This window comes from Macaca mulatta, chromosome 1 (assembly GCF_049350105.2).
Source record: "Macaca mulatta isolate MMU2019108-1 chromosome 1, T2T-MMU8v2.0, whole genome shotgun sequence".
Lineage (NCBI taxonomy): Eukaryota > Metazoa > Chordata > Mammalia > Primates > Cercopithecidae > Macaca > Macaca mulatta.
In genome coordinates, this window is record NC_133406.1 from 18189520 (window position 1) to 18207299 (window position 17780).

Below are 17780 nucleotides of genomic sequence, written 5' to 3' on the forward strand. Positions count from 1 at the left end.
TAGCCTTTGTCTCAACAATTTAGATCTGGCCAAGGCTGCCAAGCCAAACAGTTAGTTTTGGCAGCCTGCCCTCGTCTTTTACTGAAATATTACACATTCCTCTTCAGTGAGTGGGACGTTAAAAATAGACACTGGGCTCAGTTGTGGTCCTTCTGTTTTTAGAACAGACATGGCCAACTGAGACCCAGCTCCCCGCATGGGACGACTGACGCCCAGCCCTGGCCTGGCTGGAGGGAGTCCGCCCAGCAGAGCCTCCGTGGGCACTTGGGACATTGAGGCTGGGCTGTCAGTGTTGCTGTTAGGAGGGACGGTTTCCTTGTGGGCTCTCCTATCTCCCCTGTCCCACTAAGTTGAATCCCCAAACCCCGGCTTTCTGTCTGTGGCCAGTGCCCATGAGTTGGCGTTCCGTGGCCCATGGGTTCCTCCCCTTCATGAGCCTCATCCTCCCGCCAGCCCTGGCTCCCTGTTGCTCAGTGCTGTGGGAGAGGGCTGACATGACCTCCTTTCTCAAGAGCCCAGCTCTTTCCACACCTGTAGAAAACGGATTTTTGTTCTAGGAAAGTCTAGGACGTGCCCTGGACTGGAAGACGGGGAACGGCCAACAGTGTGGAGTCACCGAAACAAAAAGCAGTAAAACTTACTTTGAAATGGCAAAAGGGGCTCTGCCTTCCTGTGGCCTGCATGTCGATGTGTCTTTGAAAATGAGCTTGGAGCCACTTTTCGCTCTGTCCTGGTGCTGCGTGCACAGACACCAGGACAGGTCCCGCCCGGGTAGAATGAGGTCCCTGGGCGGGATGGGCTGCAGTACCTGAGAGATGGGCTTCGTCTCCCTGGGGCCCCCACCTGGCCCTGCTAGAGTCTGTTTTTATTATAGTTCCTGGAGTTTTAGAGCTGAGCAGAGTTGATCTAGACAGGAAAAAAGATTCTTCCCCTACCCCAAGAGGTTTGTGTCTAGAAATTCTAGATGACAAACCCGTTTCCTTCGGGGAAAGCAGTGGGGAAGAGGCCTAGCACCCAGCAGGGTGATGGATGAGGGCAGGTTTTTTTTTTTTTTTTTTTTTGATATATAGTTGTTTGAAATATTGATGGGGTACATGTGATATTTCGTGAAATCATAGACTGTATGTTCACATTGGGGAATTTGGGGCATCCATCACTTCGAGTATTTATCATTTCTGTGTGTTGGGAGCATTTTACATCCTCTCTTATAGCTATTTCAAAATACACAGCACACTTCACTATAGTCACCCCTCTCTGCTATTGAACACTAGAGCAAACGCTTACTCCTTCTATCTCCTTAACCAACCTCTCTTCATCCCCTTCCTACCCACACACCCTTCCTAGCCTGCAGTATCTATTTCTTCTACTCCCTGTCCTCATGAGATCATCAGGGCTGTTTTGTTAAAGGAGATTGTGGTTATACGTTATTTGCAAAATTATGAACAGCATACACATACATAGGGAAAAAGACTTAGAAGCAAATGCATTAGAACTTTTTTCTTCTCTAAGTTCTTGTCTTCCCCATAGTCACCTCCAGACCCCCTAAACTAGGTAGCTGCTTCTGCCAGCAAAGCCGTCTCCTCTAGCCAGATGACACCCTCCTCTGAAGAGCTGTTGCCAGGTTTCCAGGTCTCCTGTTACCCAAGCAGGGATGGGAGCAACCTCTGTCATTCTGTTTGAGGAGGTCACACCCAGCTAAGTGCTGCCTGGTTCCCTTCCCGCAGCACCCCTGCAGCAGCCCAGGAACCACTGTGATGGGCGTCTCCCCCCAGCATCCCTGGCTCTGCCCACTGCTGCCCTCCACGTACACAGGAAGTTCTGTCTCACCTTCTAGAGGCTTCTGAGCAAAGACACCCATGGGAGAAATTGCTGATCCTAAAAAAGCCTGGGGTTTGATGAAGTGCTCAGTTTTAAGTGCTGTCCTTACACTACAATTTCCAGATCAAAGTCAACTCTGTCCCCTGAGCTGGGCCCCACTTCTGAGCCATTTTTAGTGATTCGCCTATTTCAAGAAACCGTCATCTCTATCCCAAAGTTTTTCTGTATTCTGTTGTGGAATTTGGAAATACGCAGAGTATTCAGAATGCATCACTCAGAAACAGTCCTTTAAAATCAAATTAGATCACACACATACATAAAGAAATCCTACTGTGTCCACTGCTCCTGGTGGCTTCCATGGGTGTCGTACCTGGTGTTATTTTGTAATGCAGGATGCCCAGCCATGGATTCAGGCTTGGAATCTCTCAATCCAGGTTGAAATCCCAGCTGCCGATCTCCCATTGGGCTGGTGACCTAGGACAATTCTCCATTTTCTCATTTGTAGAATGAAAATAATAATAATTTAGAAACAACATTCCTGACACATCAGGCACACTGAGTAATCTACATTGTCTTTAACCAGAGCTCCTGGAAGAACCAGTGCTTTGATGGCTGTTGCCCAGGTTGGAGTGCAGTGGCACGGTCTTGGCTCACTGCAACCTCTGCCTCCTGAGTTCAAGCGATTCTCCTGCCTCAGCCTCCTGAGTGGCTGGGATTACAGGCGTGCATACCATGCCCGCCTAATTTTTGTATTTTTAGTAGAGACAGGGTTTCACCATGTTGGTCAGACTGGTCTCAAACTTCTGACCTCGTGATCTGCCCGCCTCGGCCTCCCAAAGTGCTGGGATTACAGGCGTGAGCCACCGCGCCCGGCCCTTGGGTTTTCTTTCCAATAACATTGAGCTTCAGGGCAGCCTAGGCTTGCGTTTTAAAGTTGAATTCTTCATGGCCTCATGATCTCATCTCCCAAGCCTGGGGGGAAGACGTCTGGCCGTCAGAAGCTGGGGTTTTAGAAGTCTCAGACTCAAGAGAGCGTGTGCAGCTCTCTCTGTTCAGGGCCTGCAGTTCACACAGGAAAAGCAGTATTTCCATCCGTGCCCTGACAAATACGCCCCTGCCTGTTGGCAAGAATCCTGGGAGAGTGCTGCTGTCTGCAGAGACCTAAAGAACTGAACAGACCATTGATTATGTGGAAGACTGTGCATGAAAGGCACGAAGAACCATGTTGTGTATCTTAAGTTAGCACAGGCAGTTTCAAATTATTATACTCAGTGACTGAAAATGCTACTGTGATGTACATCTGGTGGCATTAGAAATTGGGGCAGCCGCTAGAAAGCAGATTTGATAGTATGCATCCAAAACCATAAAAAGGAAAGGTTTAAATTGTTTGTATTTTGATATTTCACTTCTAGAAATCTGTCTAAAAATTTAACCCCAAATGAGGAAGAGATTGTATGCATGAAGATGTTTATGGCAACCTTAATTATAACAATAAGGCCTAGAAATAGCAAATTGTCTGATAATAAGAAAATGGTTAAGTAGGTGGTGTGACAGCTACTGAAATATTTTTACAGCCATTAAAAATAATGGTTATAATGACTATAAACAACATGGATGATGCTTATGATTAAGTGGAAAAGCAATACCCCAAATCACATGCCCAGCAGAACTACAGCCTCATAAAACACATATATGAAAATGGTTACATAGAAATAACAAAAAGCAGTAGTGATTATGGGAGGAGGGAAGGATTGTGACTGATTCTTCTTCTTTTTTCTATTTCCCAAACTTTTTGTCATGTAGTTTTATTACTTTTGTTTATTTATTTTTAGTATATATTTTCTTTTTTCTTTCTTTTTTTTTATTTGAGATGGAGTTTCACTCTTGTTGCACAGGCTGGAGTGCAATGGCGCAATCTTGGCTCACCACAACCTCTGCCTCCTGGGTTCAAGCGATTCTCCTGCCTCAGCCTTCCTGAGTAGCTGGGATTACAGGCATGCGCCACCATGCCTGGCTAATTTTGTATTTTTAGTAGAGACGGGGTTTCTCCATGTTGGTCAGGCTGGTCTCGAACTCCTGACCTCAGATGATCCACCCGCCTCGGCCTCCCTAAGTGCTGGGATTACAGGCGTGAGCCATATCGTGCCCGGCCTATTTTTAATATATTTTTTGAGACAGGATCTTGCTCTGTTGCCCAGGCTGGAATGCAGTGGTGCAATTGTGGCTCACTGCAGCCTTGGCCTCCCAGGCTCAAGCAATCCTCCCACCTCAGCCAACTGAGTAGCTGGGGACCACAGGCATGTGTCACCATGGCAATTTTAAAAAAAAAATTTTAGCAGAGAAGGGGTCTCACTTGTTGCCCAGGCTGGTCTTGAACTGGACGCAAGCGATTTTCTATCCTTAGCCTCCCAAAGTGCTAGGATTACAGGCGTGAGTCACCACATCTGGCATATTAATTTATTTTAGAAAGAGGCAGGGAAGTATGAGGGAGTAGAAATGGTGAGGGAAGAGAGAAGTCTTCAAAACTGATTTTAGAAATAATTGAGATTACAAATGGCTTGTTCTGCAGAGCCTGGAAGACAACATTCTACTCCAAAGAGGTGGTTTAGGTTGCCGTGTAATGATTTTGGTGGTCAAAACAGCTCAGCAGTATCATTTTTAGAGATCACTGTGGTTAGCAGCATCCAGATCAAGGAAAGCATTTTGTGGGTGCTCAGATGTGGGGCATGGGCTGTGATGGGTCCTGGGCCCTGCCCTCTGGGTGTTTGTGATCTGAGGCTGGGTTCTGACCCTGGCTGCGGAGTGGCCTTTTGTTGCAGTGTGCACCTTTCCTCATAATCCTCCCAGTGAGGGTTGTCACCTGCCAGGAAGGTGCTAGAACCACGCTGGAGGAGACAGGCGGGTGCCCTGTTTACCAAGCAGAGAGCCCTTACTCATCGGTAATACTCAGATGCCTTGAGCTGCATGTAGCATAGTGCATGAGGGGGTGTATTAGTGTGTTCTTGTGTTGCTTTGAAGAAATGCCTGAGACTGGGTAGTTGATAAAGAGAAGAAGTTTAATTGGCTCACAGTTCAGCGGGCTGCACAGGAAACATGGCCTCGGCATCTGCTTGGCTTCTGAGGAGGCCTCAGGGGGCTGTGGCTCATGGTGGAAGGCAGAGGAGAGCAGGTATCTCAAATGGTAGAGCAGAAGCAAGAGGGAGAGAGGCAGGGGGAGGTGCCACACTCTTTTAAATGACCAGATCTCATGGGAACTCACTCTCATGAAGACAGCATCCGCCACATGATCCAGACACCTCCCACCAGGCCCCACCTCCAGCACTGGGGATTACAGTTCAGCATGAGATTTGGGAGGGGACCCCCACCCACACTCTGTCATCCGGCCTTGGCATTTAAGCTTCTGATGCATTTCAGGTGTGCAATGGAAGTCCTGACCATACCCACCACTCAGGACAGACAGTTCCAGCACATGGGCAACAACTCGTGTGTGGCTGGCATGTGTCCGCATTCTGAGGAGGGGGTACGTGAGCTGGCACACCTGTAATGGTCGATTCTCAGTATCACTTTCTTTTTTCTCTCCTTTCTCACATCCCACCCTAGAGTCAGATGGAGTTCAGTATCTCCGCCCTATCCATCCAGGAGCCGAGCAACGGCACCACTGCCAGCGAGCCCAGACCCCTGTCCAAAGCTTCCCAGGGCTCCCAGGCCCTCAAGTCCTCCCAAGGCAGCAGGTCCTCCAGCCTGGACGCCCTGGGCCCCACCAGGAAGGAGGAGGAAGCATCCTTCTGGAAGATCAATGCCGAGAGGTCCCGAGGGGAGGGGCCTGAGGCCGAGTTCCAGTCGCTGACCCCTAGCCAGATCAAGTCCATGGAGAAGGGGGAGAAGGTCTTGCCTCCCTGCTACCGGCAGGAACCTGCCCCGAAGGACAGGGAGGCCAAGATGGAAAGGCCCAGCACCCTCCGTCAGGAGCAGCGTCCCCTTCCCAACGTGAGCACCGAACGCGAGAGAGCCCAGCCCGTCCAGGCCTTCGGCAGCACGCTGCAGGAGGCCGCCCCCTCCCAGCTCGAGGGGAAGCTGCCGTCTCCTGACATCAGGCAGGACGACGGGGAAGACACCCTGTTCTTGGAACCCAAGTTTGCACAGGTGGGTGGCCTGCACTAACGTGTTCTCAGGCAGGGTTATACCTTCTTCCATGGGGACTGAGAGGGTCCCCCACAAAGCAGGCAGGCCACAGGTGCCCATGCTCTTTTTCCTCTCCCCCCTCCATCCTCCTTCCCCTGCCTCTTCCTCAGAGGAGGCCTAGGCTCAGCGTGCTGAACCACCAACACATATGCAACAAGACAAGTTTTGCGAGTTGATCTGGGCGCCCTGATTTGTGTGCCAGTTAGTGGATTCTGTGGCCCACTGCGCTTTCCCGGGTGTGGGGGCTGCTATCAGAAGAGGCCCCCGGAAGGTGCTACGCCCAGGGCTGTCACAGCTCAAGGCTGTGTTAGGCCTTCTTTTTGGGAGCTATCCATAGAGGCAATGGTCTGTTCTTTAGGATTTGGGCCAGGGGAGCTGCCTGCTGGCACGGTGGGCAGGCACACTTGGGAGGCTATACTGGGTCTTGCCCCTCTGTGGGCCTTGCTGGACTCCTGGCTGCCTTGCTGAGGAGTGAGCCCAGGATGCAGTTTCCTCCATGTTAGCCCCACCCGGCCTCCTGTGGCCCTTGAGACTCCTTGGTTCTTGTGGTTACTATTCTTTTTTTTTTATTTTTAAGATTTTTTATTTCCATAGGTTTTTGGGGAACAAGTGGTATTTGGTTACATAAGTTTTTTAGTAGTGATTTGTGAGATTTTGGTGCACCCATCACCCAAGCAGTGTACACTGAACCCAGTTTGTAGTCTTTTATCCCACACCCTTCTCCCACCTTTTCCCCGAGTCCCCAAAGTCCATTGTGTCATTCCTATGCCTTGCATCCTCATAGCTTGGCTCCCACTTATGAGTGAGAGCATATGATGTTTGGTTTTCCGTTCCTAAGTTACTTCACTTATTATTAGAATAATAGTCTCCAATCCCATCCAGGTTGCTGCAAATGCCATTAATTCATTCCTTTTTATGGCTGAGTAGTATTCCATCATATATATATATATACCACAGTGTCTTTATCCACTCATTGATTGGTGGGCATTTGGGCTGGTTCCACATACTGAATTTTAAAAGTTTTTTTATTATGATAAATATTATGATAAAATATTAATATAAAATATTATTATGATAAAATTTACCATTTTAACCATTTTACAGTATAAATTTGGTGGCATTTGAGTACGTTCTCAATGCTGTGTAACCATCACTACCATCCATCTCCAGAACTCCTTTCAGCCTGCACAACTAAAGCTCTGGACCCGTTCAACACCAACATCCCGTTCCTCCCTCCCCCGCAAGCTCCTAGCAAGCGCCATTCCACTTTCTGTTTCTGTGAATTTGACTCCTCTAGGTACCTCATATAAGTAACACCATATAGTATTTACCCTTTCGTGACTGACTTATTTTACTTAGTGTGGTGTCTTCAAGGTTCATTCATTTTGTAGCATGTGTAGAATTTCCTTCTAAGGCTAATATTCCATTGTGTGCTTAGACCACATTTTGTGTATCCACCCATCCGTCGACAGACACTTAGGTTGGCTATTGTGGTCTATTAGGAATACTGCTGCTGTGAACACGTATGTACGAATATGTCTTCCAGCCCCCGCTTTCCCTTCTCCTGGGTGCATACCCAGATGTGGAATTGCTGGATCACATGGTGGTTCTATTTCTACTTTTTTGAAGAACCTGCATCCTATTCGCCACAGCAGCTGCATCATTTTACATTCCCATCAACATGGGTTCGAGTTTCTCCACTCCCTTGCAAACTTGTTATTTTCTGTGTCTTTGCTAGCGCCATGCGAAGGGGTTTGAGGTGGTGTCTCGCTGTGGTTTAGACTTGCCTGTCCCTGATCATGAGTGGTGTTGAGCCTCATTTCATGTGCTGATTGGCCATCTGTGTATCTTCTTTGGAGAACTGTCCAATGGTCCCTTGCCCATTTTTAAATTTTTGGTTATTTTGTTGTTGAGTTGAGATCATCACTGATAACATTGAATGTCACCCAGAGCGGGTTTCCAGTGCTTCCATGCCTCCCTCGGCAGATGGCTGGACGTGCTGTCCTCCTGAGGAGGGAGGATCCAGCAGTGCTAGTACCTTCTCCCCACCTCGGCTCCCCATCAGCGCTCCAACCTGTGCTCCTCTTCGTGTTTCTGCACCTTCTTAAGCCAGTGCTTTCAGCCCTCTCGTTTCCTGCCTCCTCCAGTACCTGCCCATCTCTCCGTTCTGTTTTCTGTCTACATCCTCCTGCCCATCAGCTCCTCCTTACAGACAGGCTGTGTTCGCTGCCTCCCTAACCAGCACTCTTCTCTGAGACTCTGCACTGGGGGCTTCCTCTGAAGGATGGATTTCCATAAAATAGATGATAGTCCCTACTCTAAAGAGAAGCAGGAACGTGTTTCTGTGTGGGCAGTGGAGTAGGAGACAGCACATGAAATTCTTTTGAGAGAACAGATTTCTGAGAGTAAAGCACAGTGAAATGCCACTGCATTTAAGAAACTGGAAGGAAACCAGAATAAGGAAAACTGGATTGCACCTCTTCCATTCTGCATGTTTTGCCTCACTCTGCACCAGTCTCACATGCAGCCAAACTGGGCCTGAGACAGGTGTCAAGGGCAAGCCCCTTAGGCCATTGCCTGCTCTTGCCGCCATGTATGCATTTTCTGCCTGCCGGCCGCTTGGAGGGCGGAGAGTCAAGGTTTCTTTGCTCAAGAGGACCTCAGCGCACCAGGTAAATGTCTGCTGGTGTTAGGCTGGAGGAAAGGGACATTGGAAACGGGCTGCTGAGTGGAAGCCAGTCAGAAGGTTTATGAAAACAGCAGCAGCTTGAGACAGCCTGTGCTCACAAGAGGGGACCTGTCAGTCAAGCCCTTTCCCCTGAAAGAAGAATGAAATTAAACCAGGCCTTGTGGTGCACACCTGGTGCATGCCTGTAGTCCCAGCTATGTGGGAGGCCGAGGCGAGAGGATCAGTTGAGCCCCGGAGGCTGAGCCTGGAATTTGGGAAAATCACCTCATAACCTTTCACAAGATCTGAAAGAAATAAGCTTCACATTCTTTCCATGCTTTGTTTACTTTCTCAACTTTGCAAGTTCTTTTCTGTTGTGTTTGCATGTGATGTTTGTTTTATATTTGAAGGAATATCTTTATTAATTGTTCTCTTATTTAGGATGAATACATTTAAACATGGCTGTCATTCAGAAACATAAAAGATTTATAGAAAAATACAGAGACATTGTTCTTTTCTCTGTAAGGTCTGTAAGCTGCTCCCAGACGCGCCTGGGGTTGAAGAGGGGTTAGTGTTGGATGCCGGCAGAGCGTAGATTGCATTGAACTTTATTTAATCTTCTGATTTCAAGCACTGAGATAAATGGAGGTCAGGGAACCTCTGAGACAGAAGTAGGCTCTTTTATCTGGGTCGTTTTAAATGAGATGCTGTTTTTAGATTATGCATAACTGAAAAAAAAAGGCTCACGTCTGTCTTCCATGTTTTTGTCCCTTCTACAGGTCAGCTCAAGTAATGTCGTCTTGAAGACGGGATTTGATTTTCTGGACAATTGGTAAAATGTATTAGAAAAATGCAATGAAGAACCCTAAAATGTTTTCCAAAGTGGTGTGGTGGAGGAGGATAAAAAGGGCCACCTTTTCCTATGTATTTTCCTGGTTTCTTGACACTCTTTTCTTAATCATTTGGAAACTGGTCAATATTGCAGATTTTTTCTTTTTTGGTAGAACCAGATATAGATGCTATTTTCAGTGATTTGATAACAGAAGTTTTACATTTGGAATTTTTAAGGTCTGTTAATAATTCAGGAGATCTTGTAAATAAAACTTCTGTTCCCAGCTCCACCCAATTTTCCCCCTCCTCAAAGGATGTATTTCCACCAAGTCACAAAAATCGTAAAAATGATTTCCATCTCCCTCTCCATTATTTCCCCTCCCCCCTCCCCTTTTTAACATATGGGTTCCTTTTGAGGGGTGATTGAGGGTCATGTTATCAGCCATGACATCAGCGTGCTGGCCGTGACCCCGGAAAGATTGGCCCCCAGAGACCTTCTCAGCCAGCGCTCGCAGCTGTCCGGGACTTCTCTGGCGGAAGCCACATCTCTCACATCATGTGCCACCCTCCACTTTCACGCCATTTCCAGGGAACAGACTGTGGGTATGTGGCAGCGTAGTCTTCAAGCTGCCCTGATACGTATTCAGAGTATGGATCGTTGTTTTTAAAAAGAGTTGCATGTTTAAAGAGTTTTGTATTAACTTTTCATTATTTTGTATCTAGATGATCAGCAGTGGGGCTACCACTTTCTTTGGTTTTGTATCCGTTTCCTCTTGGAAGTTCTTGTTGCTTATGTGACCTGTTGGTTGTTCCCTGGACTGGGCACCTGCAGGAGTCAGGGCAGATGGCAGGCGTGGCTGGAGGACAGGGCTCTTCTGCTTAGTTGTGTTCAAGTCTTCCAGCGTGGGACTGGTAGGAGCAGTGGGCATTCTTTTTCTAAGGGCTAGCCAGGCTGCATCATGTCGGACCTTCCCCAGCCCTGACCACCACCGGAAGCAGAAGAGTGGAGTTCGCGATCACCTCAGCAGCACCCCTGGAGACCTGCGTGGTGTCATAGCAGCAGTATCTCTTGGAGCTGGTGCAGACGCCGAGGCTGCCCAGTGGTACAAGGTGGCCCACCTCCCCTAGGGAAGCTGCTGCACTCACAGGCTGCCCTGCCCCGTGGCCCTGGAGCTGTGTGACCTGCAGGAGGCATCCAAGCAGAGCCTCAAGCCCGGTATGGCGCCATCTCCACATCGCCATCACTGCGTTCTCACCTGAAGCCTTAATCTCGGCGACCCCGGCCAGTGAGCGCTTGGTTTCAATACCAAAGTGTGTTTTTTTTTTTTAAATGTGTGTTTCATAGGACCTTCTGAAATGATTTCCAGAATATTTTATCTGGCTCCAAAATAAAGCACATCGCAACTCACCTCAACCCCTCATCACCTCCAGGAAAGTTTCTGCCAAAGCTGTGGCATAGCCAACATTTGGTTTGGTTCTTGCCAATTGCTTTATGTCCCTAAACCTCATTTGGCTCCTTGAGGTGTATTTTATCTTTCTCCTTCAGTGATTTACTGTAACTTTTCAAATATGGTTCTTTCTGTACCATTTAATTATAGTCGATATATGTGAGGCAAAAAAGGTTTCAGCACGGTGGTGAGGGGAAAGGAGCTTAGAAATCCCAGTTGGCACAGCCTGAGCAGGCGCCAGCTCCCCTTGGGGCTAACGGCACCGTTCACACAGGGATCCTCAGAATCAGCGGCCACCTGCCTCCACCTTCTGCCTGGAGAGCACGGGGCTGTTGCAGAATCTATGGTAGCAAATGTATATGTATGCGTTTGTATTCTGTAGTGTTGTTGTAGCACAGAAGAAAGACCTGTGTCTTAGACACTAGGCCAAGGTTATCTGCCTCTTCTCTTGGAAGAAATTCTGATTTTTTTTTTCTTTTTTTGAGACAGAGTCTCGCTCTGTCACCCAGGCTGGAGTACAGTGGCGCAATCTCGGCTCACTGCAAGCTCCACCTCCTGGGTTCACACCATTGTCCTGCCTCAGCCTCCCGAGTAGCTGGGACTACAGGTGCCCACCACCACGCCCGGCTAATTTTTTTTTTTTTTTTTTTTTTTTTAGTCGAGATGGGGTTTCACCATGTTGGCCAGGATGGTCTCAATCTCCTGACCTCGTGATCCGCCCACCTCAGCCTCCCAAAGTGCTGGGATTACAGGCGTAAGCCACCACACCCGGCCAGAAATTCTAATTTCTTTCCCCCTTTCTCATAAAGCCCAATATTCTCTCCAAGTTCTTCTTGGTGCCGAGGGCTGTGGATATTATTGAAAGCTTCTGCCTCACTCAGTACCGACTGGGGCCCAGCACCTAGCAATGTTAACTCTAATAACAATGTTTCTTAATGGAATAGCCTCCTGAGATTAAATGTAAATCAAAAATTAGGAAATCTTGGAGGGAGTCCTCAAGTTGTATTGCTTTGCTCTGCTTTTTGAAGAAGGGACGACCCGGAGGACACAGGCTCGTGTGTGGGTCTTCATCCTGCCTGACCGGCAGATCTTCCTCTGCACCTTGGGCAAAGTCTATGCAAAGATGGTTTCTTAGCTCTGCATTTGCCATGTTTTTCCTCCCATGCATCAGGAGGGAGTTTCTAAATCCAGGAGTTTATATTTATTTTTTAGAAAATACACACTTTTCAGGAGAAGCCTGAGCATGATTTTGGATTCTCCACCTCCCCCCGGTTTCTGCACCTGGGATTCAGCTCAAGGATTCAGCGTCTTCATTTTTACAAAAGTTCCCCCAAGAAATCAGCAACCAGCCTCTGTTTCATCTGGGGGCCCCTCCCTTGGCCCCCTGGGTTTGGGGGTGCAGCCCCACTGGGAACAGTGGGGGTCCGTCACCTGTCTGAGCCGCACCCTCTATGTGGATGTCAGGAACAGCCTCACTTTCTTTGGGTCTCCCTTTCTTTAATTAACCTTTTCAAAAATAATAAATTCTTACTGATGACTTGTAACTTAGTCATATTTTATACTCGTAGCCTTTAATAAAGCCATTTAAAAAATGCTATTTGTGTCTCTGATGGGCCTCTGCTGGTGTCAGGAAGCCTGTGGAGATGATTGCAGTTGAACGCAAAAGAGAAAAAGGGGCTCGTGTTAGTGAAAGCTAGCTTAAGCCACTTCCCGAAGCCTGCTTTGCAGTCTTGGTGTGGTCCCCTCTGCAGGTTTGTGGGAGGTGATGGCTCCTAGCAGGAGGGGTGGGCTCTGTCCTGGGGGGCGCTTGCACAGCCCTTGGGCAAAATGGAAGCGTTGGCAAGGCTTTCCAGACAAGCTTATTGTATTGGGTGAGTGGCTCTGAAAAGCTGCCTCCCTGAAAGCTTTCATGTTGCATCTAGTTAAAGCTGATTTTTGGTGGGAGGATGGGGAATAGAAATGCAAAATAAAATATGGCCAGTCAGTCCTATTCCATTCATTAAAGTGTAGATGGTAAATTACCAACTTTAGATTAAGGAGATGTCAATTTCCCATATTAAATAAGCTTTTAAGGCTAAAAATGGTGAAAAATGCTGACCTAGGTTGGCAGACTTCTTCTAACTTATGCACAGTGGGACCTTGCTGCTTTCGGGACTGGACATTTCTGGGAGAGTGAGTAATTGCACCTGCCGACTTAGTAGCATATAGTATTTGTGATGAAGTTTGTGGGTCGTCAGTGTTGGATGATTCTATCTATACATTATGAGAGGAAACAAAACAAACAAGCTTCTAGGTTTGGCAGTAACTGAGTATGTGTTATTAACACATCTTTTAAAAAAGTGTTTCTATGCAAGAGGGAGGAGCCGCTAACATAGAGGCCAAACCTACCTGGGTGTATTCAGCACTTCGCAGCCAGGGAGGGAAAATGCTGAATCCGGGGGTGCAAGAATGCTAGTTGTTGCGGGGTGGGACTATTCGTGGCCTTTTCTGGCAGTTTTTTTTTTTGTTCCAAGGCAGTCTTCTGATGAACTTGCCAGCTTTCTGTGAACATGGGTACCAACAGGGAGCTCCCTAGGAGGAAATCAGTGATTCTGAATCACACCCAAACTTGGGTAGAAAACAAGTGGGCAACCCTGGATATAAGATAAACTTTTAAAATTAAGAGCAGGGTATTGGTTTGCTAGGGAGGCATAACAAAATGCCACTGGCTGGGTGGCTTCGACAGAGGCTTATTTTCTCACAGTTCTGGAGGCTGGAAATTCGAGCTAAAAATGTCAGCAGGGTTGGTTTCTGAGGCCCCTCTTCCTGCTGTGTCCTCACCAAGGTTGTTCCTCAGTCTGTGCTGTGTCCAAATCTCTTCTTATAAGGACATCAGTCGTACTGGATTAGGACCCACCCTAGCCACCCCATTGTAACTTAATTACCTGTCTGATGGCCCAGACTCCAAACAGTCACATTCTGAGATATTGGGGGTTAGGACTTCAACATAAAGGAATTTGGGGTGGAGGAGGGACAATTCAGTTCCTAACAAGCAGCAATTTGAACTAGAAACAAAAAAATACCCCTCATAATGGCAGGCACAAATACAGCGTCCAGGAGTCAATGTAAGTGCACACACTTCTTTAAGGAAAACTCTAAAAGTTAAATAGAAAAATTAGAAGAAGATCTGATTAATCTTGGATGGGTAACAATATTTGAAAAGTTACTTCCCAAATAATTTCATAAAGTTAGTGCAACTTTTTTTCTTTTATTCTTTTTTTTTTTTTTTTTTTTTTGAGGCAGAGTCTCGCTCTGTCACCCAGGCTGGAGTGCAGTGATGCGATCTCGGCTCACTGCAAGCTCCGCCTCCTGGGTTCACACCATTCTCCTGCCTCAGCCTTCTGAGAGTTAGTGCAACTTCAATAAAAATTCCAGTTGGATAGTTTTGAGAAATCAGATAAATTAAGTTACAAACACAGAACTAGTTCACTAAAGAAGTGAGGGAGGGGTGGCTTGCTCTGTGATGAAAGCATGTTACAGGGCCATGGAATTACAGTTTGTGGGTATTGGTGCAAGAACAGACAACTGGAGGAATGAAACAGGATGGAGAGCTCAGGGACAAAGCCATGTGTCTTTGGGAACCTGATTTACAATCAAAATGGCACCACAAACTGGCAGGGGAAAGGAAGGATTCTCACTATATGGGTGGATGAATTTGCACAGAGAGATGTAAATGTGGGTTCCTTCCCCACACTATGTAGAAGGTGAGTTCTATGGATTAAAGACCAGATTGTCATAGGTAAAACTGTAAAGCTAATAGAGGAAAAAAGCTTGTGACTTAGGGCAAGAAAGGTCCTTAATAAAACTTCAAAAGCACAAACCATAAAGCAAAACAACCTGATTACATAAAAGTTTAGATTTTTATCAGTGAAGATGGATAGAGTTAATTAGCTGAGAGAATGGAGAAGATGTTTGCTATGTCAATTCCGATAAAGCACAAGCATCAAGAACATAGAGGGTACTCCTGTAAATTAACAAAAGGAGGTCAGTGATCTCAATGGAAAATTAACAGAGAAAATCCTAAAGACCGTCAGTCTATGAAAAGGTGCTAAAAATAACTGGTAGAGAAAATAAAATAGAGAGCTGTATCATGCCAAGTTTTGGCAAAAATGGTATAAAGCAGTGGTTCTCAACTGCAGAGACTTCCCCCACCCCAGAGGGTATTTGGCAGTGTCAGGGGACATTTTTTATTGTTACAGCTGGAGAGGGAGGTGCTACTGGCATTCGGTGGATAGAGGCCAGGAATGCTGCTAAACATCCTACAGTCCACAGGGTATTTCCCCACAACCAAGAATTATCCAGCTCCGAAGGGTAATAGGGTCAAGGCTGAGAAATCCTGAGGTGGAGGAACTGTGCAGCTAGCATGTCAAGAGTAATCTGGTACTATTTTGCCAGATTATTTATACGTATATCCTGTGACCCCACAATTTCCCACATATATATCCCTTAGTAGTTCTCACACAGCTACTTAAGGGACCTGTTCATTGTACGGGGCTGTTCACTACAGTGCTGTTCATTTGTGGGAGTTGGAAGCAAGCTGGATGGGAGGAAGGAGGGCTAGGTGCACCCACACCATGGAGTATTAGGTACCAATTAACAGCAATGAATTCGATGTATACATAGAAATATGGATGGATCTGAACAAGCATATTATTGGAAAAAGGAAAACACAAAATGGAATATTGTCTTAGTCCCTTTTCTGTTGTTTATAACAGAAGAACTGAAATGGGGTAATTTATAAAAGAAAGGTATTTATTTCTTACAGATATGGAGGCTGAGAGGTACAAGATTGAGGGGCTGCATCTGGTGAGGGCCTTCTTGCTGGCGGGGACTCTCTCCGGAGTCTCGAGGTGGTGCAGGCTATCACATTGTGAGGGGACTGAGTGTGCTAGTGTGCTAGCTCAGGTCTCTCTTCCTCTTCTTATAAAACCATGAGTCCCACTCCCATGGTAACCCATTAAATCAATCCATTAATCTGTTAGTCCATGAGATTAGTCCACCATAAGGACAGTGCCCTCATGATCCAATCATCCTTTAAAGGCCTCACCTCTCAATAGAGCCACATTGGGGATTAAATTTCAGCATGAGTTTTGGGTGGGGGGGGGACATTAAAATCATAGTATATATAGCAACATCACTTGCGTAATTTTAAATATATGCAAATAAACAAGATATATTTAACAGAATAGAATGGTAGCCTATGGGAGGAATAGGGGTGGAAATAAAGGTGGCAGGAAAAAAATATAACAGAGGGGTCTTAAGTGAACCAATGGTAATCACGTGCTAGTAGGCGCCCACTTACAAAGAAATTCGATATTGTGCATCACCTAAGTCTGTTGCTGAGCTCTCACATGAGACAGGAGTCTCATTTATTTAGCCAGCTTATTAGATCAGAGGTGGTCCTTGGCCGACATTGATTCAACATTTTGTGACTTGGCTGTTTGGCTGCAGTTGGTGTCACTCTCGATAGTTGTGTGACTCTATAGTTCATCAGCTGACATGTGTAAAGCTTAGTGGATCAATGCAAGTGGGACCTGGTGCCTGTTCCTTGGGGACAGAAGTCACACAGGCTGTGTGAGGTGGGGCAGGGCACTCTGCAAAGGAAGAAATGATTTCATCAATTGGCCAGTGGCTTCACCACAGCAACCTGAAGTTTACTCCAACGAAGTTTGTCATGCAATAAAATCATAGACAATAATGTGTGAGGATTTCTGAAATTATTTTAAGTTTTCTAACTACATTACAGAACGTGTTGGAAAATATAGTCGAGTGCGTTAACACAATACCAGCATTTTAAAGCATTTTATTATGAAAATAGTCAAGTCCAAATGAAAGGCATGTATCTCACAGGGACAGCCCAGATTGGAAATGAGATCCAAATGCAAATCTGGAAACCACATGGGCCCTGGCAGTTCTCTTTGTGTCATGCTGTTTCCCTCCCTCAACCCCCTCATTTCGTTCTCCTTCCCTGATTCATCCAGCCCCAGAATTATAATACTGTAATGTATTTTTTTTTCATAGTCTTACTGTGTTGCAGCCTGGTGCTGGGTACTGGGGATTCAGCAGTGTATAATACAGACATAGTTGCTACCCTCATGGGGCTTATATTCTAGTGGAGGAGACAGACTAAATATATGACTACACAAACAATTTTATAGTTGAAAGTTCTTAAAAGAGGATTTCTGCTTCTGGCAATAACAGAGCAATTGGGACAAGGCTTACCCTCTTGTTATAAACAACTAGAAAAGTGTACGAAGTATGTGAAACAACTCTTTATAGACTTTGGACAACAGACAATGTAGAACTGTGATCCTTGGGAGAGAGGACATGAATGAGATAAGCCTTATGATTGTCACGGCTTTCTGGCTTGAGACATTTTCTCGATTGTGTTGTAGGAGGTGAGGATTCTAAGCACAGCACGCAAGTTTCTCTGAGCTGAGGAGAATGAGTTTGGGCACAAAAAGGAGGCTGGGATTTGCATGAGGGAACTGTGCAGAAAAAGAGCTCCAGAAATATGCATTGGAGTCTCCTTGAGAGTGTTGGCAGTAATTTCTGGACTGTAGCATAGGAGTGGGGGAGAAGTACAGACAGAGCCTGGCAGTTTTGCTTTGCTAAGGAGGATGAGTTTGAAGTTGGGGAGGCCAAAGGGGCTAGAATAGACAGGGCAGAGTTCCAGAAAGGAACGTTTCCAGAAATTTGCATGGAGATTTCCTAAATCTTTGGCCAAAGACCAATCTGTACATGTGTGAAACTTTAGTGCCTGGACAACATCAACTTCCAACGAAGCAACAGTT

At 46.4% G+C, this 17780-nt stretch overlaps 1 protein-coding gene across 1 annotated transcript in view; it reads left to right on the forward strand.

Annotated features, from left to right (window-relative positions):
• The window catches only part of C1H1orf198 (chromosome 1 C1orf198 homolog), a 31240-nt gene extending 18698 nt beyond the window's left edge, over nucleotides 1-12542 (forward strand). Inside the window, exons 3-4 of the mRNA XM_015126081.3 lie at nucleotides 5419-5961; nucleotides 9448-12542. Coding sequence (XP_014981567.3) covers nucleotides 5419-5961; nucleotides 9448-9504 — 600 coding nt within the window. The 3' untranslated portion in view covers nucleotides 9505-12542. The remainder of the gene's footprint in view (nucleotides 1-5418; nucleotides 5962-9447) is intronic.
• The last annotated feature ends 5238 nt before the right edge of the window (nucleotides 12543-17780 follow it).